The sequence below is a fragment of the Hyaena hyaena genome, unplaced genomic scaffold (assembly GCF_003009895.1).
Source record: "Hyaena hyaena isolate Hyena2069 unplaced genomic scaffold, ASM300989v1 scaffold_553, whole genome shotgun sequence".
Classification (NCBI taxonomy): domain Eukaryota; kingdom Metazoa; phylum Chordata; class Mammalia; order Carnivora; family Hyaenidae; genus Hyaena; species Hyaena hyaena.
Genome location: NW_024081184.1, coordinates 1,268,444 through 1,288,762, shown reverse-complemented (window position 1 = coordinate 1,288,762; position 20,319 = coordinate 1,268,444). Strand labels below are relative to the sequence as shown.

General features: G+C 43.0%; 1 protein-coding gene across 2 annotated transcripts in view; it reads right to left on the bottom strand.

Annotated features, from left to right (window-relative positions):
• Positions 1-10,646: 10,646 nt before the first annotated feature.
• USP32 (ubiquitin specific peptidase 32) overlaps positions 10,647-20,319 on the bottom strand; it is a 236,475-nt gene continuing 226,802 nt past the window's right edge. For both annotated transcript variants that reach the window (XM_039255992.1, XM_039255993.1), the window contains exons 30-34: positions 19,415-19,606; positions 16,294-16,582; positions 14,203-14,627; positions 13,626-13,718; positions 10,647-12,911 (exon numbers count right to left, since the gene is read on the bottom strand). In XM_039255992.1, the coding sequence (XP_039111923.1) occupies positions 12,738-12,911; positions 13,626-13,718; positions 14,203-14,627; positions 16,294-16,582; positions 19,415-19,606 (1,173 nt within the window). In that variant the 3' untranslated portion in view covers positions 10,647-12,737. The remainder of the gene's footprint in view (positions 12,912-13,625; positions 13,719-14,202; positions 14,628-16,293; positions 16,583-19,414; positions 19,607-20,319) is intronic.

Sequence of the window (20,319 nt, the reverse complement as noted above, 5' to 3'; positions counted from 1 at the left end):
TTACACCCACTATCCCATTGGTACTTTATCCCAAAGGTACTTTACACCCACTATCCCGTTGAATCCTGGCAGCAACCTTTAGAATAAGAGCTCCGGCTGGCACAGCCTCTTCAGGACGGCAGGGATTTTCATGTGTTTGTGGTGGATGCCGTGATGTGCAGCTCAGAGCCCTAGGAACAGCTTGTCCCGGGGGTGAGTGCGGTCGGAGCGTGGACGCCGTCAGTTGTCGGCCTCTCTGGGGACAGGAAGCCCCTTCAGTCCAGGTCACACTCTTTTCCGCCGCAGCTTCCAGCCAATGGCTGATCAGTGTGGGGGGATTAAGCGCCCAGTTCGAAGTGACTCCAAAGGACCGTTCCCGCTCCAGAGCTCTCCGTGAGGCCAGTCAAGGTTTCCACCGGGCCTGTGAGGCAGCTCCACCTCTCGCTTCTCCCAGCCCTGCTTCCTTTGCCTTCGTCCACAGGTGTTGGTCCTAGAGGCAACTCTTAATAAACACCTTGTGCACTGAACTCTGTCAGCTTCCTGGGGAAGCCAACCTGCGGGGCGAGTTGGGCTCATCCGTGCCCAGATGGCATAGAGCACGTAGTAGGCTTTCAATCAATACTGGGTTGGAAGAACTCAGGCACAGGCATTGCCAGTCCTAACTCCACCCAAATAACAGTATCCAAATAGCAGCTAATATTTATTCAGGTAAAGCTATCTGACATGCTTTATATCTCACTTAACCCTTAAAACCAGCTTCTGAGATGTGCATACTTCTATTTCTCCATGTTCAGAGGAGGGAAGGAAATGCAAGGGACCCATGACTAGCACGCAGTACAGCGGGGATGGGACTTGGACCCATACAATTGGGTATTCAAGCCCACTCTTTTTTTTTTTTTTAATATTTTTTATTTATTTCTAGGAGAGAGAGAGAGACAGCGTGAGCAGGGGAGGGTCAGAGAGAGAGGGAGACACAGCCTCTGAAACAGTCAAGCCCACTCTTGCATCATCACCACGCTCTACCATTTTTCTGAAGGAAACTGAGGCTTAGAGAGGTAAGGGACGTGCCCCTGCTAGCCAGTGGGCGGCTGCCAGATCTACAAACTCTACGGTCTGTGCTGCTTCTCTTGAACTGAGAGCTGCTGGCCTGGAAGTGCTTCCAGGGAAGTTTGCATTTAGAAGTCACTAGCCAGCCAGAGATATGTTCCCTAGATCTGGATGCTCTCCCTTGCCCCTCCCTACCTGTGTTCGTCTTGTGTAGTTTACACCCCAGCCAAAACCCAGCTTAAAAGGGACTCCCTTGTGAAGCCCTCCTCAGTGTCTGCTCCCCACCTTCTCCCCCACCAAGACCCCCTGAGGGAAGAAGACTGAAGGGTCGCTGCCTCTTAGCGATGGAAGTATGGAAGTGCCACGCCTTAGCTGGCCACACAGAAGGGGGCAGGCAGTAGATGTTTGCAGGATGAATGAATTTTTAAAAATGATAGTAAAGCACAGAATTAGCAGGCACCATTCCAGGGCTGGAACTAAATATTTACCTTGCCCACAGGGCAATCCTGAGAGATAAGCCAGGTTTTCCAAGCTCTATTTATGCTGACTTTCCTTCTGTGACTGACACAATCAACCTGGTTCTGTTACAGTTTGCACAGCTGTTTCCACATGGAGGGCCTGGGCGTAGGAGATACTTGATCCTGGGCTTTCACTGTTCCTGGACATTGTGTGTGGAATTTGCTTCCCAATCCTGACCTGAGGTGACTGTGCCTCTCCATTCTGTGGACCTGGACTGGCCACAGTCTCCATAAGGCTGCAGGTCAAATCGGGCCTTCACTCTGGTTTAAGTTGTGGGTTCATGTGCAGCGTCGGGGTTAACAGCTCTATCAGAAGCTACTTGGAGGATGTGGGACAGACTTGCCTGGCTGTACCGCCTGAGTGGTCACCTGGGAGACACCTCTTAAGGGAAAGGGGTTCGCTGTGACATGCTGGGTCCAAGTAAAGGGCCATAGTGGAGGAGGACTTGGAGTTCAGTGTGGCATTTATTAGTCAGCCTCCTGGTTTCACACTGGGATCTGTTAGAAAGAAAACCTCAAGGGGCGCCTGGGTGGCTTAGTCGGTTAAGCGTCCGACTTTCGCTTAGGTCATGATCTCGCGGTTCGTGGGTTCGAGCCCCGCGTCGGGCTCTGTGCTGACTGCCAGCTCAGAGCCTGGAGCCTGTTTCAGTCTGTGACTCCCTCTCTCTCTGACCCTCCCCTGCTCACGCTGTCTCTCTCTCTCTCCTAGAAATAAATAAAAAAAAAAAAAAAAAAAAAAAAGAAAGAAAACCTCAGGCCCAACATGGAGTCGCTTATGTTAAGAGTCCAGTGTCAGCAAACTAAGACTTAATATCTAACCTCACTGCAGTTTCAGATCCCCCAGGAATGTAACCTTCAGCCAGTCAACCCGGAATTTCCTGGTCAGCACTAGGAAATTTACTGATAGACCCCTTCCGTTGACCTTAGGAGGGTGACCTTGCCAAAACAATGCAATTTTTTGGTAATAATTTCCTTTTTTCTGTTCCCTTTCTGCCTTTAAAGCTCTTTTATTTCCTTCAGCTCCAATGAGCTCCCCTCTACTTGCTAGATGGGATGCTACCTGATTCATGAATCAATTAATAAAGCCAGTTAGATCTTTACAACTTACTTGGTTGAATTCTTGTTATTCAACAGGTCATAAAAGTCATGGACATGGCATATGAAAATGGAAAGAGCAATCGCATCTAAACACTAACACTGCTTGGTGGGGGGGAGCAGGCAGCTCTGATGTGGGGACACTTGGTATAAGGGTCCAGTGAGCAACTCCACCCCTGGTGTCTACTCAGTGAGGGGACATTTGGGGGAGGCAGTGGTCGTGTTGCATGAGGGGACCAGAGATTGGATGTTTCTGCTCAGGGCACACCACATGACAACTGAAAGGGTTAGTTTAAAACATATTTGAGAGGCACCTGGGTGGCTCAGTCGGTTAAGCATCTGACTTCGGCTCAGGTCATGATCTCACAGTTTGTGAGCGTGAGACCGCGTGGGGCTCTGTGCTGACAGTTCAGAGCCTGGAGCCTGCTTGGGCTTCTGTCTCTCTCTCTCTCTCTTTTCTCAAAAATAAACATTTAAAAAAGTTGCATACATATGAAAAAAGATACATACTTGAGATACCTTCTAGAGGCTGCTTTCAACATGTACAGGGACGGTGGGACTTTACAGGGTAAGAGTAAGATCCAGGAAAACCCGTGTAATCACAGTAAGTGACCATTCCCTGAGCCTGAGGCTGCTGTGGCTGGGCCAGCACAGCTGGCACATAAGCAGATTCATGAGATGCTGCGGTCTGGAATCTGGTGATAGTTCCAGTTCAGGGAGGGGGCCTGTGCTCTAGATGAGGAAAAGGTTTTCCACGACGAACCATCAATGCGCACAGGATAACAGATGAAATGTTTCATCCAAGCCTTTGCCAGGTGCAGTGCCCAGGCTGATACCTCCAGAAAGGTATTACCTGGGCAGTGTAGTGGCTCCCTGGCCTCGACTTTCTTAAAAAATTTTTTTAAAAAATTTATTTATTTTTGAAAGAGACAGAGACAGTGTGAGCGAGGGAGGGGCAGAGAGAGAGAGAGAGAGAGAGAGAGAGAGAGAGAGAATCTCAAGTAGGCTCCACACCATTAGCACAAAGCCCGATGAAGGGCTCAAACCCACGAAACCATGTGATCATGACCTGAGCCAAAACTGAGAGTCGAGCACTTGACTGACTGGGCCACCCAGGCGCCCCTCAATGTTTCTTCTCAAGTAAGTTATGTTAAGACTTCCCTCCACATTTATAGTGGTTATTTCCTCAGAGTCCACACTAGGCATGCTTCTCTCTCTCTCTTCCTTCCTTCCTTCCTTCCTTTCTCTTCGTGTGCTCTCTCTCTCTCTACTTCTCTCTTCCTTGCTCTTTCTTTTTTGACACAGACAGGTTTCCCTCACTATCCAAAAGTAGAGCGTTTCTATGAAACCTCCCATAAACTGGAGCGGTGTAAAGTGAAGAGTATCCCCCACTCTCTGAAAGTTCATGTTGTGCCATTAGCTTTCATGAAAGATCGACATTAGTATGGTAGTGGCTTTTTTCATAAAAGTGAAAATGCTCTTAGGATTCCTTTCAGTTAGTGAAAACAGGTACTACTGTAGGTCTTCTGTAAAAGGAAAGTGCAGTAACGCAAGCTTTCAGAAAGTGGGGGGATACCTGTATTCGTTTTGGAATGGGGTCTAGCATTTTCATTTTCGTGGAAAAGAGGCTAGAAAATCAAAGTTGGGCTCGTAAACCCTGAGGGAAAAGACAATGGGCTGCCTCTGTGGGGCTCAGCATAGCCAGGACCGAATGGAAGGCAGCTGAGGAGCCGGCCTGCTGTGTGAGGAGCCTGCCCTGGGGGTTCGATAGACATGTGGTATATGGTTTAGGCCCAGGCTTACAGGGCCAAACACCTGGGTAGTAACGGTTGGGCTCAATTGTTCTCCCTCTCTTCCCAGGAAAGGCCAGGAAGGAAAAGGCCCCAGCTTAAGGGAGGAGGCCTTGTCCTCAGTAGTTAAGCACCATCAGGTAGTCGGGCCTGGCAGGGGGCCAGTGGGGAGCCCGAGCATCTCATGGCTCCTCTGGCTGGTGGCTGGCTTCCCAAGAACAGCTCATTCAATTCTCGTCTTTCCCATCCTGCCTCTGGAAGCATCCCATCCCTGTTAAATGCCTGATAAGATATTTTCAGACACTTCAAAGTCCGGTGTGGAGCTACAGGCCTTGAGCTGACTCAGAGTCCTTTCTTTCTCCCTCCCAGGTCCCACCTCCCCTCCTACGCCCTCCTTCCTCCCTCTGTCCAGCTCCTAAGGTCCCTGGGACACCAGAAGTGGAGAGAACAAACCTAGGATGTTAAGAGTCAGTTAAGAGTCACTTCATGGCTGTTTGCTCCCAAGAGTTTTTATCTTCCAGGAACAGGAGGAGGAGGCTGTTTTCAGGACATGCACTTCCTTTCCTCACGTAACAATAATATTTCACATTTGAATAAGTGTTATCAGTTGTAAAAGCGTTTCACATTCACAGTTTTTAAAAAGTTTATTCGCTTATTTAAGTAATCTCTACACCTAACATGGGGCTTGAACTCAGGACCCTGAGATCAAGAGTCATGTGCTCTTCTGATTGAGCCAGCCAGGCACCCCATCACATTCTCTTTTTCATTCAGTGTTTACCACAACTCTATCTGGCAGTCAGGATCATGGCAACCGTAATCCCTTGTCAAAAAAGCCCACTGGGGGAGTTTGGAGAGCTGGGTTGGTGAGCCCTCGGAGATGTGAGGGGAGTGGGGTGTCTGGAGTGGGCACAAGAGCACCACACCTTTTTCCATGTACATCGCCCTATGCATCTAGCTGTTGCCGAGCTGTATATCTTTTTTTTTTATTTCTAAGAGAGAGAGAGAGAGAGAGACAGCGTGAGCAGGGGAGGGTCAGAGAGAGAGGGAGTCACAGACTGAAACAGGCTCCAGGCTCTGAGCTGGCAGTCAGCACAGAGCCCGACGCGGGGCTCGAACTCACGAACCGCGAGGTCATGAACCAAGCGAAAGTCGGATGCTTAACCGACTAAGCCACCCAGGCGCCCCGTGAGCTGTATATCTTTGTAATAAGTCAGTAATCTAGTGGGGTTCAGAGCGCTTGACCATCTTGCCAGAGGTTGCTAAGTGGTAGATTACAGAGTCCAGTTTAAGCACAAGTGAGGTATGGCATAGAAGCATGCAGAGAGCAACCTGGGTTTGAAACTGGCTTTGGACAGAGACCTAGTTTTATTGAGTCTCGGTTTCCTCATCCATAGAGAGGGATGATAATGCATCCCTCACAGAGCTGCGGTGAGCACTTAATAATGAATGAGGTGTGCATGGCGTGGGGTTTGGTAGATAGATGTCCACTGAATGTCTAAGTGCCCCTTCCAACTGTTCTTCTGGTTCACAAGTGCAAGACTATCCTTTATGCGATGCAGTAGGTACTCGATAAACATTTATATGAACGATAAATTCTCCCTTCCCCAACTCTCCCAAAGTGAGAGGATGTTTATTTACAGCTGCAAGTGACAAGGAGCTCTGCAAACAAGGAGTGGCAACAGTAAGTTTCTCCAGCTGACCCAATGGAAAGTCATAGGCCCTGGGGCTGGCTCCTTGCGGATACCCAGCCACAGGCACCAGGTGTTACCTGTGGTTTCTGCAGGGAGGAAGGCAAGCCTTCACTCTAGTTCTTGGCTGTCTTTTCCTGCCCAGATGTCCCAGGAGTAACAAAATGGCTTTGGAAAGATCCACCCTGAGGCCACAGTGATTTTCAGTGATTCCAGAATGAGAATCTCTCCTGTTGCTTGGGACAATTTTCTGGGAGCTCCTCCAGCGCTACATGACAATGATCTGTATGCTTAGAGGTCAAAGGTGCTTTAATGGGCATCTGACCCCACACATTAGAGCCCTCACAAGTTGCTCAGTCAGCACCCCACCTACTCCCCCTCACTTCAACCTGAGCAACTCCAACCTCATCTGCTCTAGCCACCAGTCCTTCAGGTAAAATGCAGTCCCAACGTTCCAAATTAAAACCTGAAGACCACTGACTTAACACAACCTCTTCATTATTCACAAAGAGAACTGAGGTGCAAAGGAATGGGTGGCCTGCTCAAGGGCATACAATTCTTTTTTTTTTTTTTTAAAGTAGGCTCATTGCTCAGTGTGGAGCCCAAAACCAGGCTTAAACTCACAACTCTGGGATCATAACTTGAGCTGAAATCAAGAGTTGGATCCTTAACTGACAAAGCCACCCAGGCACTCCCATATAATTCTTCAAGGAGCAAACACTGCAGACGAGATTTCTAGTTCATTGCTTTCTGTGGTGGCAGCTGACTGCCTTGAACTTGAGGCTATAGCAGCCTCTGGCAACCATAGGTATTTCCTGATGCATTCTGGGAGGCTCTCTGCTGATCACCAACATGGAAGTCGCCTCCCTCTACTTGACCTATAATCCAAGTGAGCATTGGAATTTAGCCATCAGTAGATGATCCTGCTGAAAAGAATTAAAGAAGCCTACTTCTGTGGCCCCCAAAAGCCTTAGATGCCCTCACCAGCTCTCTCCTTTCTGGGCCTCCTCTCCTCCCGTTCTCTAGGCCACACTCAGTTCCTCTCCCCAGCTTGTCTTCTTCCTTTCCAAAGCCCTTCTAATTTTTCTCCCACCTCTTGCCTAATTCCATTTTCTTTTTCTTCCACTTACTTTGATTGTATTGGGTAGAGTACCATAAGCCCAGCACCCTTCTGTGTTCCTCTTGGGCTTGCAGTAGGGTTCAAAACTCATTATGAATAGTGGGGTGCCTGGGTGGCCCAGTCAGTTAAGCCTCCGACTTCAGCTCAGGTCACGATCTCACAGTTCGTGGGTTCGAGCCCTGCGTTGGGCTCTGCACTGACAGCTTAGAGCCTCGAGCCTGCTTCACACTCTGTGTCTCCCTCTCTCTCTGTCCCTCCCCACCTCGCACTGTCTCTCAAAAATAAACCTTAAAAATTTTTAAAAAAAAATTTAAAAAACCCCAAAATTCATTATGAGTAGAAATGTCAGCAAAAGGAGATTGTGTGTACGAAAAAGAATTATGGCAGACAAAAACTTGTTTACCATAAAATGGTTTAGGGGGGCCTGGGTGGCTCAGTCAGCTAGGCATCAGAGTCTTGATATGAGCTCAGGTCATGATATCTTGGATGGTAGATGGAGCCCTGTGATGGCACAGAGCCTTTGGATTCTTTCTCCCCCACTCTCTCTACCCCTCCCCCCAAAAGAAATATTAAAAAAAAACCCCAATAAAATGGTTTAATGTAGTGAGTATTTATGTAAACCATATGAAAATGTTTTGCAACCATACCAAAATCTGTGGCAACGTGAAACACTTTTATTATAACTGGTCTGATCTTCAAAGGCTTTCACAACATGGTTTCTGTTATCTTCTACCATGCTCCCCATGCACCTTTAGCTTAGCCCACAGGTCTACACATCTCTGCTTCTTTGTCCGTCTAGACTGTCAGACTGTTCTGCACACTTCTGATAAAATCTTGCTCTTGCTTCATGGCACAGCTCACTTCCCTTTCCCATTTGGTTTTTCCGAAATACTTTGTCAACAGCTTATTATCTAGTGTCCTCAAGTCAGCACTTCATCAAAGACAATTATATCCAGGGAGCTTTGGTTAATTACTACCACTCCTCCTTGCATGCGTGCATGTGCATATCCTCATTCCCTAATTAGACTGAATATTGATTCATTCCCTGGAGTAGTGGTTTCCATAAATGACCAATATGAAGACCAGTGTAAACAGGCTGTAAAACAGTCTCTCCTGAGGAACTTCTTAAAATGCAGATTCTTGGACTGTGTGGGAGAAGATCTCATAGATTTTAGTGTAGACAGGTACGAACACGGGTTTAATAAGACAATGCTAGGATCAGCACTTTTAATACGCTTCTAGCTGGTTTTGATGATATTGATGAATTGTCAGATTGGGAACTGCTGCCCCAGAAAACCTAGAACAGAGCTCTGTACCTAGAACATGCTTACATGTCGTTAGCTACATGCCTCTGGACTGTTAATGAACTTGACCATAACACTACTGTTATAGTATACCTGTGTTCTGTTTCCCTAAATGAGGAAAGAATACTATTATTTGAGTACCTAAAATGTGTCAGATTCTGTGTTTATTTAAATACATTATCTACTCCTTATAATAACCTTTTGAAGAGAAGTGGTATTCTCATTGGGCATGAAAAATTTGAGCACCTAAGGAACGTTTTAGTGCACAGCTGTTGTAATAGCAAAGCTACAATCTGACTTCTAATTTATTTATTTAGAGAGAGCAAGCACACACTGGGGAGGGGCAGAGAGAGAATCCCAAGCAGGCTCCTTGCTGATAATGCGGAGCCCGATGTGGGGTTCGATTGACCTGGGTCAAAATCATGAGTCGGATGTTCAAATGGGCCATCCAGGCGCCCCTACAATCTGACTTCTGACTTGAATCCATAATCATTCTACTTACAGAGATACACTGACTGTTTGTATCTGGCTTGCAGATAGGCTTTATCTGAACAGTACAATGTTTAAAAAGTTTTAAAAATTGCCAACATTTCTAAATTGGGTATTTTGCATTAATATCTGGATTTCTCGTTTCTCTCTAGGGGGAAAAAGATACGGTAACACCACAGCCCACATTTCTGCATGGCAACAATCGAAGGGAGCCTTTAGATGGATGTGGTCCTAGAACCCACCTTAGTCCCCACTGCTCCCCATTTTTACCCATGGCTGGACCTGCTTCTCTTACACTCTGTTCCCAAACCTGGTCCTTATAGGCCTCTAAGTTTGCAATTCTTGCACTCTTATTTACTATCTTGCTTCCCCGTTGTTCGAGGACGTTTGGCAAACCTAAGACGTCCTATTTTTATTTGCTCTGTCTTGTAGGAGTCTCTGATCACAGGGGTGTGTGTATTATGGAATTTGTAATATCAACACTAAGGAACCTGAAGGTACATCATCAAAGAAACTGGAATCTCTATTCCTTAAACTACATATTCTGGCTCTGGCCTAGTAAAATCTTATATACCACCTTTAAAATAGTTGGGGGAAATGTGGCAATTCATCGGTTTGCTTCAATTCAGTAAGGTCTACACTTAAGATAGGAGCCCACAGCGAGCAATGCCACCAAGTGGTGGAGAGATTTTTATGTAGAAATGCCAGAGAGACTGGGAGGCGGAAGACCTCTCTCAATTTAAAGGGCCACTCAGAAACTAGAAACAGACACAGACTGGCACTTTAGAAACTATGTGTTAAGTGTTGATGACTTTCTGGATCTTTTTTCTGTTTGTCTCCTTAAATAAGCTACCACTGCTGCTGATTCAACATGTTTCATCTATACATTTTTAATGTGTATCCCTGTTTTTGAGAATGTGAACAAAGAGCTACTAAATTAGCAAGGGTCAAAACAAAACAAAACAAAAACCTCTTTGCAAAACACGATTGAATCTCATGGGGGAAGGATTTCACATTCAATGAGCACTTACTGCCAAGCTTTTATAGACTTCATTTACTTAAGATAAGGTTAAGAGGTAGGCATTCTATTTCTAAAGATAAACCAACAGGAACTGAGGGTGAAGGACCCACAGCTCTAAATCTTCAACTCTTGTCAACGCTGCCAAGTGCTTCCTTGGAGACCTCCCAAGAGACACAACCAGGGGCATCCTTGGTTTCTCAGCGTTCTCTAGAAGCCCAGGATCATTTCAAGGCATTATTCAATGAGAAGTCTTCCTCTTCACCTTCTCTCCTAATCCGCAAAACAACTATTATTAAGGCCTCCTACATCAATTCTCTGTTCACCACCAGCTCTGCAGCCCCCGCCCCTCCACACTGCCCAATGCCTTCCAAACAGGTTCCTAACGGGGATGTAAGCACAGTTAAAATCAATTCAGCTGGTCACTGCAGGTGTGTTGTTCTACCTTCAACAGTGTCCATTCTCTCAGAGATGGGAGCATCCACTCTAAGCCAGGTAAGTATTATTCGAGTTAAGAGGATTAAACAGGGTCACAGAGAGAAAGGCTGGAGAATCTGACTTCTTTCTTTACTTGTATAGACGAAAACCAGCACATAGATGCATCCACAGTATTTAATTTGTTTGGAGAATAGTTACAGATAAACCGGTACACTCCATATACAATTACCAATACTTTTTTATACAGCTCATATTTCAGTACATCAACACTATTTTATTTACACTCTATTTATGTACATTAACATCTTTCTAAAGTCAGTGCATTGTCAACAAGTTTTATACAGTAATTTACAAGGTGAATGTAGTTAATCGTTAATTTAATAAATTTTCTGCTAGTCATGAATTAAAAAATTAATTACAACCAATGTAACAAACACAGATCAAACAACATTAGTAGATTGTGCTACCTGCTTAAATAAAATATCTGTAAGTAAATTATTTAAAATCTTCCACTTTTTCATGGGACTTGTCCAGGTACAAATGGACAGATTTTTATATAACTGAAATTATGAAACTTACAAAGTCTGCATTTTGTCTGACTTTATCATATATTACCATTTAGGCCACTCCTTCCTACTTGTAATTACAGTCTTTTTCTGAATAGGGTTTAAACTTAGGTAGCCATTTAAGACAACCTTTCCAAATGCTCTGAGAAGAACTGGGTAATAATCGGCCTCAAATATCCGAACACAAATGCTTTATTACATTGGTACCTACTATCTATGAGGAAGGAAGGTTAATGAAATCTGACAATGAGAATCACTTCCAGGTTCCAGATGAATAAAAAAATGCTGAAATAAAAGTGAAATGTTTACTTCACATATATCTAAAAACAACACAGGGGGGGAAATGCTGCCTGAAATAAATAACATTTATACTTTCATTCCAGTTTTGAATTATCAGAGAAAGAAAATGAAGTGAAGAAACATAACTTTTGATGACCACTACTGTGAAATTATTAAAAAAAAAAAAAAAAATACAAAAATTAAAAAAAAATGGACATGCAAACAAAAGTTTACTTCCTAAACCCACCAATTAAATTAAAAATACACACTATCGGTGTTTGGGATGTGTTTTGTTTTTAAATTTAATATGATGAGGCAGATTACCCCATATTCAAGTTAATTTATAGCCCTTACAGCCATCAAATATGAGCAAGTTTAAAAAAATTCATTTGCATGTATTCTCTCTTTTTTTTAAAGTGCAAAACAAAGAAACAAAGAACAACCGCTAGTTGTACAACACCATCCAGCGTCGATGCCACTTTCCCTCTCAGAAGCTCTTTGTGCAACATGGGCATGTGACGATGGTGCGGATATTGGCAACTATCCTACTGCGCTCAGCAATGGTGGGGGATACATTTTTGAGGACATGTGAAGTAACCTCCAGGTAAGATGCCTCTATCTGGAGGGCTATTTTAGCTCGATTTCTCAGGATACTTTTTTTTTTTCCCCCCATACAGGGTCTCCAACCAAGGCCCTGGGTAGAAGGCACACAGCTCTTAAGAGATTCTCCCTTTCAGACTGACCATTTATATATATATATATATATGCCTCTGCCGCGAATGACTGGTTGTGTCTCAAACACAAACACAACAACAGAAACAAAAAGCAAGAACGGCATAGAAAGAGTGGGAAAATGGTTTAAAAAACAAACAGAAAAATGTGTGTCCATGCCTTATGAATCCTTTGTACACGTTCCGATCTTGCTTTCTCACATCTTGTCAATAAAATGGAATAAAACTTCAAGAAAACGGAGGTAGCATATCATGTCGTCCCCAGACAACACTATAATTTTTTGTTTTACTTTGATTCCAAGGAAATTCTTAGCATTTTGTTATGATTATTGGTAAACTCTACACTCACTACATGTTTGTTTATATCTGGACAAGCACAATTTAGTTCTTATTTGGTCCCAGGTGGCTGGTGCCAAACCCTTTTGTTTACAGGCTAATGGTGGGCTCCGCCTGAAAGTTCTCTACCAGAGAGCTTGTGTGAGACACTTCCAAACCAAAGTATTACTACTGTTATGCTAACTGCTATTTTAATTAGGATTTTTATTTTGTGCTTCAGGGTCACAGGATAAAATAACTACATTTAGCTTGCCTTTCACAGAGACGCTTCTGCCAAATGTCAGCTACAGGGAGTCATCTCCCTCACCACCAGCCTGTCTAGCAGCCAGAGTGGTAGCTTTACTGTAACACACAATACTTTTTGTAATCGGACTCAAAGTCTTCATCCATGCTGCTTGTGTCTGCCATCTTTTTGCCATCGATCTTTGGCAGAAATTGTGCATAGTCTATCCCCTGCTGCTCATAGAAAAGAATGTAGGCAGAGTCGGTGTCAATTTCATCAGGGTGAAGTTCCTGAAGAGGCAAGAAAAAAGCCTTTAATAAAAAAAAGTCATCACTGTGCTGGCCCTAAATCCTTGCTAGAGAAGGGAGGACCAACCCTCTTTAATTACTAACCAGACTGATTCCAATCAGCTTAACATTTTGGCTGTCTGACATATGCTCTAAACTAAGCCCCATTATTTTCAATGTTTGTTTTGGGGAAAATATTCTGACTACAGACAGTCAAAGGAATGACTAAAACAAACAAAAACCCATCAAATTCTTATAGCTCAAAATATAAGAACTTTTCCTCATTAACCAATATCTTCTTTTTCCTCACCATTCATGTTTTCATTCTCTACCGTGCATATCATCTAAAAAATTTTTTTTAATGTTTATTTTTGAGAGAGAGAGGGAGAGAGAGGGAGACAGAGAGAGAGAGAGCTGGGGAGGGGCTGAGAGAGAGAGGGACAGAGGATCCAAAGCGGGCTCCACACTGACAGCAGAGAGCCTAATGTGGGGCTTGACCTCACAAATGATGAGATTGTGACGTGAGCCAAAGTCGGACACTTAAATGACTGAGCCACATAAGTGCCCCTGTACATCACTTTTGTTCCTTTAATACTGAAGGCACCTATATACTAACAGAAATATTTCCTATTGAGGACAAAGTCCATTATTTCAACAAATGTCCCCTAGATCTGTTGACATTTGTTTCCTTGTTATTTAAAGACTGAGGATATTTACCTTACAGCTGCTGTCATTATAACAGTACCACTTGCAGTTTGGGTTTTTGGCATAAGTGACGTAATGGCCCCCACCCAGAATTCCTGAATGGCACTGTAAGAGAGAAAGCAGAGGTATGTTAGTAGTTAACAGTAGTCTGGTCAAGGCATAGTACAAGGACCCAATGGGGAAAACACCAATCACTTAGGTAATTAAGATGTTTTGGAACCATCTACCTTTTTCTAAAAACAAGACAGAAAGAAAAATCAAAATTTAAAAGCTCCAAATCTTACTATTTTATAGTTGCAATTAGTTTTTAGAAAGAAAAAATTCTTAGGAGTACATAATTTTGCATGACTTGAACCCATGACTCCAATTATAATGATTACATGAGTATGCCCTGCATTACACTGGGAGCATCTTGGATTCTATCCAAAAGGCCAAGATATCTACTGTTAATTTTGTCTCAGTGCCCAGCAAATAAGCAGGCCCTGAAAAAATGACTAATGAGTGAATGAATTAATGAATGAATGGAGATGAATGAACAAACCCTTGAAAAGCGCAGATCATTCTGAAAACCATGTAACAAACCACTTACCGAAATTGCATATAGATTATAAATAGGCTTAACACGAACATCTTCTCTTTGGTCATCAGTGCTGTCTTCTTCACTGTGGTTTTCAAGCTGACCATTGCTGTAGCCATTGCCACATGCCTCATGCTCATAAAGAAATCCATTGGCCAGAGCTACTTCGTGGTCCTGGGGGGTGACCAGTTCAGTTTGGCTGCCCCCTAGCATGTGCCCCCGGCTCAAGGAATCAGCCAGCTCACAAACTTGCCCAGCTCCATTCTCTTTGCTGGCATCCAAGTTTTCCTTACTACTTGACAGTTTATTTTTGCTGCCAATCTGGGGTAGTCGGAGCCTCCCTTTGCTCCTCCCTAAAGTCCTAGGGCTACTGTTAGGGCTGCTATTTTTGCTGGAGGGACAGCTGGCTCCACTTTTTCTTGATGAAGAAGGCGAACCTGTGATAGAGAGAAAAGGAAAAGATTCATAAATCCAAATGCCAAAAGTTTAACCAGCCACCAAATGCTAACTTTGAAGCCAACTTCACAAGTGTACACATAAAGGTAAATACAGGGGTGTTCTGACCAGCTACTTTTTATTCCTATTATGCAATGACAAGTTATATTCTTGTCTTCCTCAGGCCAAGCTCCCCTAGGCAGCCAATGTCCTGAAAATGTGAAGTACCATGTAGAGGCTTAAAAACAGCAGAAAGATAAGGGGCACCTGGGTGACTCAAGCAACTGGTAAATTAAGCATCCAACTTCGCCTCAGATCATGATCTCACAGTTTGTGGGTTCAAACCTTGCACTGGGCTCTCTGCTGTCAACATAGAGCCCACTTCAGATCCTCTGTATCTCCCCTTGTTTCCCCTCCCCCATTCTCTGTCAAAAATAAATAAAAACATTTTAAAAAACAACAAAAAACAAGCAAACAAACAACAGGGTGCCTGTGTGGCCCAGTCAGTTAAGTGTCTGACTTTGGCTCAGGTCACGATCTCACGGTTCCTGAGTTTGAGTCCCGTGTCAGGATTTGTGCTGACAGCTCAGAGCTTGGAACTTGCTTTGGACTCTGTGTATCCCTGTCTCTCTGCCCTTCCCTGTTTTCTCTCTCAAAAGTAAATGTTGAAAAAAATTTCTTTGTTTAATAAGTTAAAAAAAAAAAAAGATGAATGATAAAAAAACAAAATAAAAACAACAGAAAATGTACACCTGAAACTAATGTAACTGTTTAATTATACTGGGTTTAAAATAAAATAAAAAAATAAAAATAAAATAGCAGAAAGATAATTTAGGTCAGATTCAGTTCAAAACAAACAATTGGACTAAGGTATTACAAATACATACTCTCCTTTGTTAAATTAGAGTATAAAATATGATTAAGCACTCACTATTGGTAGGCACAGTATTGGGAATTCTTTCTACTATTTCTACCTCTGTAGATCCTATAAGGAAGTGGGTCTCTAAGATTTTGGTTACAGCCTCACTCACCTCCTTATATACTCTTAAAAGTTGCTGAAGACCTTAGAACTTTTGTTATGTAGGTTAGGTATGTATGTATGTTATATTATATACAATATCAATCATAATAGAAATTAAAACTGAAACATTTAAAAATACAAAACATAAGCACATATTTCACTGATGATATCATCACATATCATGGTGGCTCTGACTCCACTACATATCTGTGAGAGAATGAAAGTGAAAAGGTGAATACTGTCTTAGTATTTTTATGAAAGAACTTTAAATTCTTCAGGCCCCCTGAAAGGGTTCCCAGACCTTTGAGAACCTCCACTGTAAGGGAACAAGGATGACAACTTAATTATTCATGATCACCATATATGTCAGGCATTATATAAAGTACTTCACTCTTGATGCAGCAAATCCTCAGATGCTGTGAACTTTTACAAATGAGAAAATAGATCCAGGGAGGCTGTATCTCTTGCTAAAAGTCACATGGGTGATTAAAATCTAGACAGGTGTCATTCCAGATAGGTTCCTTCTACCTCATCCCAAACTGGTGCTTCAGAGTGGAAGACAGGGAAACATGCAATCCACAAGAGGACCCAGGAAAGCCCCTCTCAGGGTGACATTTGGGCCCCTGAGGCCCTTCAGCCTTCCTCACCTTTAGGGCTACTGATGATGTTTGCACTGAGTGAAGATGGGCTCTTGCTCAGGAACACATCCTCTTCCCCAGCTGAATTCTGAGCATCCACTTTCCTCATCTCTCCTGGCAGAACCCTGGGCTCAGAGAGGTCATCCCCCTGGGGTGTGAGTGGTTTACACTGACAGAGAGCTGGGTCTCTTGGTACCAGAAAAGCACTAGGGTCAAAACTTTCACGAGGAAATTTAACAATTTTCTGTGATTTTATCCATCGACCATTTACAAATTGAAATCGTTTAAGGTGAATAATCTGGAGAAGGAAAGGTGAAAAACAATTACTTTAAAGGGTTCTGAAGATACAAAATACATTTAAAAAACCTCAAGTCTAATACATGTTCAAGAATATATATATTTTTTCAAAAAGAATGTATTTTATTATGTAACAGAGTTATCAGTGGGGCTGGGCCTCTGGCCTTTAGATATATAGCTAACATGGTAATCTCCCTAATTTCATAGCCTATGCATATCCAAAATTCTCTCCCAAATTTCTGCAACATCCTGGGTACCTATACATTGCGTGTCTTTTTCTGCTTCCTGGGCCTGTGACCCAGACTGACCTTTACCTTTCTCCAACATCACAGAAAATCCATTCACAAATATACTCATGAAGATAGAAGACTATATTGAATATTTTGAAGAAAAATGGAAGAATTTTTCATGGATGAAACTTACCCAATCCTCTCATTTCTTACCACGTCCTTTGGTTGCCACTAGGGAGTTTCAATGTCCTAAAGAGCATAATAAGAATCTCCCTTTTCCTTTTTGGTTTCTCTTTTCTTTTTCAAGAACATCAAATTCCTCTAATCTTTATACAGTGTTATAACACAATCTAGTGTGGGCACAGATGCTTGGGTGGCTACCTCTGTCCTAAATACTAGCAATTTACTATTTATATAAAAGAGAAACCCTTCCTAAGGAGCATACTGGTATATGGATCTATAGCAGTCCACCAAGCTCTCAACATAATACTTATTCTTCATTATTCTTTAAAGACATCAAAAACATATTTTCCTTATATAAATGCTTTTACTGCTTATGTCCTATATGATTATTATATAAGTATATATAATTATCAAACTCGACATTTAAAATCTATATACTTAATCTCATACTAATTATACCTCAATTAAAAAAAAACTTGGCCCCTTCCTACTACTTACCTATCCCAAGCCTGCCCTGTCCTTTATTAAATTTTATTTTTATTTATTTATTTAATAGTTTATTGTCAATTGGTTTCCATAGAACACCCAGTGCTCATCCCCACAAGTGCCCTCCTCCATGCCCATCACTCCCCTACCCCTCCCACCCCATCTGCCCTCAGTTTGTTCTTGGCATTCAAGAGTCTCTCACGGTTTGCCTCCTTCCCTCTCCCCCACTATTTTTCCCCTTCTTGTCCCCCATGGTCCTCCGTTAAGTTCCTCCTAATCCTCCTATACGTGCAAACATATGGTATCTGTCCTTCTCTGCCTGACTTATTTCGCTCAGCGTAACACCCTCAAGTTCCACCCATGTTGCTACACATGGCCAGGCTTCATTTCTTCTCATCGCCATGTAGTATTCCATCGTATAGATAAAGCACATCTTCTTGATCCATTCGTCAGTTGATCCTGCCCTGCCCTTTTGTCTCTTCCCAGAATTCTCATCCCCGGAGCTGGCTAATCAATATTATTAATTTCCTATGTATCCTTTCCTGGGAAGCTGTTCTGGTCTAAGGAAAGAAAAACCCACATTTACAGTCTCACATGGTAACAGGAAGAAGACATAAATAAAAAAGTACACACAAGGTCTAGTTAAAATATATCAATGCCTGGGGTGCCTGAGTGGCTCAGTCGAGTGAGTGTCCGACTTCAGCTCAGGTCATGATTTTGAGGTCTGTGAGTTCGAGCCCCACATCAGGCTCTGTGCTAACAACTTGGAACCTGGAGCCTGCTTCGGATTCTTTGTCTCCCTCTCTCTCTGCCCTCCCCTGCTTGTGCTCTGTCTCTCTCTCTCTCAAAAATAAATAAACATTAAAAAAATTTTTTTAAATATATCAATGCCTTACAGTCACATTTGCTTCCACCCGTACAGAAAAAAAATTTTTTTTTTAAATTTTTAAATATTTATTTGGAGGGAGACAGAGTGTGAGCAGGGGAGGAGCAGAGAGAGAGGGAGACACAGAATCCAAAGCAGGCTCCAGGCTCTGAGCTGTCAGCACAGAGCCCGACCGGGGCTTGAACCCATGAACTTTGAGATCATGGCCTGAGCGGAAGTCAGATGCCCAACCGACTGAGGCACCCAGGTGCCCTAGAAAATATTTTCTGAAATCAACAGGAAGATCTGTCACTTCAAACTCTCCTGACAAGCAACAGAAGCGTCTTCTACTCCATGAAGGAAGAAGGCAGAGGTAGTAAATCACATGTAAAAGAACACATAAGCCTGAGTGAACCTGTGTGCTTGTGCTGTGGCCATGTGACCAAGTACAGTAGGACTGGAGACTCAGGCTCAGCTGCACTTCTAGAAGAGCCTAAACGGCAAGCATAAAGATTATCTCTCTAGAGTCACAAATGCTTTTACCTTCGCTAAAGTTCAAATTCATCAGGATGCAGAACTTGTGGTACTTCTCACATACTGCGCTGAACTACAATTATTGGTCTATATGACTTCTCTCTCCTTCCAGCCTGTATGCTCCTTCAGAGCAGAAACTGGTAATAACATGTGTAGAACAATTAAGCTCTGTGTGCAACACAAAATCCTTGCACAGCAAAAGTGTTTTAAACACTGCCACAGGGAGGGTTTTATTCTCAAAAGTAACAAAATTCCTATTAGTTCGGGGAGCCTGGGTGGCTTGGTCGGTTAAGTGTCCGACTTTCCGACTTTCGCTTAGGTCATGATCTTGCGGTTTGTGGGTTCGAGCCCCGCGTCGGGCTCTGTGCTGACTGCCAGCTCTGAGCCTGGAGCCTGTTTCAGTCTGTGACTCCCTCTCTCTCTGACCCTCCCCTGCTCACGCTGTCTCTCTCTCCTAGAAATAAAAAAAAAAAAAAAAAAAAAATTCCTATTAGTTCATGGCTTCTTTCTCTCAAGAGGCAGGGGTGAAACATACCAGGATAGGGGGAAGCCTCCAGAGATCCAGCTTCTTGGTTGCCAAGCAGTGGGTCTTACACTTGGAACAGTAGTACATTTCATTTTCCCCTAGCTCCTCCTCACTGGTGAAAGCACGGAGGCAGCTGTCCAGGTTGATGGGCTCAGCTTGTGCTCGCCGACTCTGTTCCACACTCTCATGTTCATCTACAACCTGGAGGTGGAGGGAATAAGAGGAATAGGAGAAGGGGTGTAAGGGAGGGAGTGAGCTTAAATGGTCCCATGACTATGTACCATCCGTTAGGTGACTCACTCTCATTTTACTCTATATGAGGAAAAAGAAAACATAACCCAAACTAGAGTCTTTGAGCAAATGCCATATTTCCACATTTACCTCCGGGATTACATCAATAACATCCTGGATCAAATTTCTATTTATATGACAAAATAGCGTTTCTTGAACATTTTCTGAATACTTCAAAATGACAAAAACAAGAAACTGCCTATTTTACAACCTTTTAATTTAATGGTATATTTTATTTAATCCAATATATCCAAAACTGTATCATTTCAACATGTGATCAATAAAATAATTATTGATGACATGTTTTAGATTCCTTTTTACTAAGTCTTCGGAACCTACAATACTTCTTAATTTGAATTGGGCACATTTAAGTGTTCAATAGACTAGTGGCTATTGCATCTCTTTTTATAATTTTCAAATTCTAAAACAGCTTACATGTGAGCTCATCCTCAAGTCAAGGGTGAGTTGAGATTAGGCCATTTATTTTCAATCACAAAGACAGAACATTATCAATATGCTGCAGGCTTTATAGCAGCTAGGAGAAATAATATCATCACTGGAACACAGATGCCAGTTATAGATTAAATAAGAAAGGGCACCAAAAGAGCTCGACATGAGAAAGC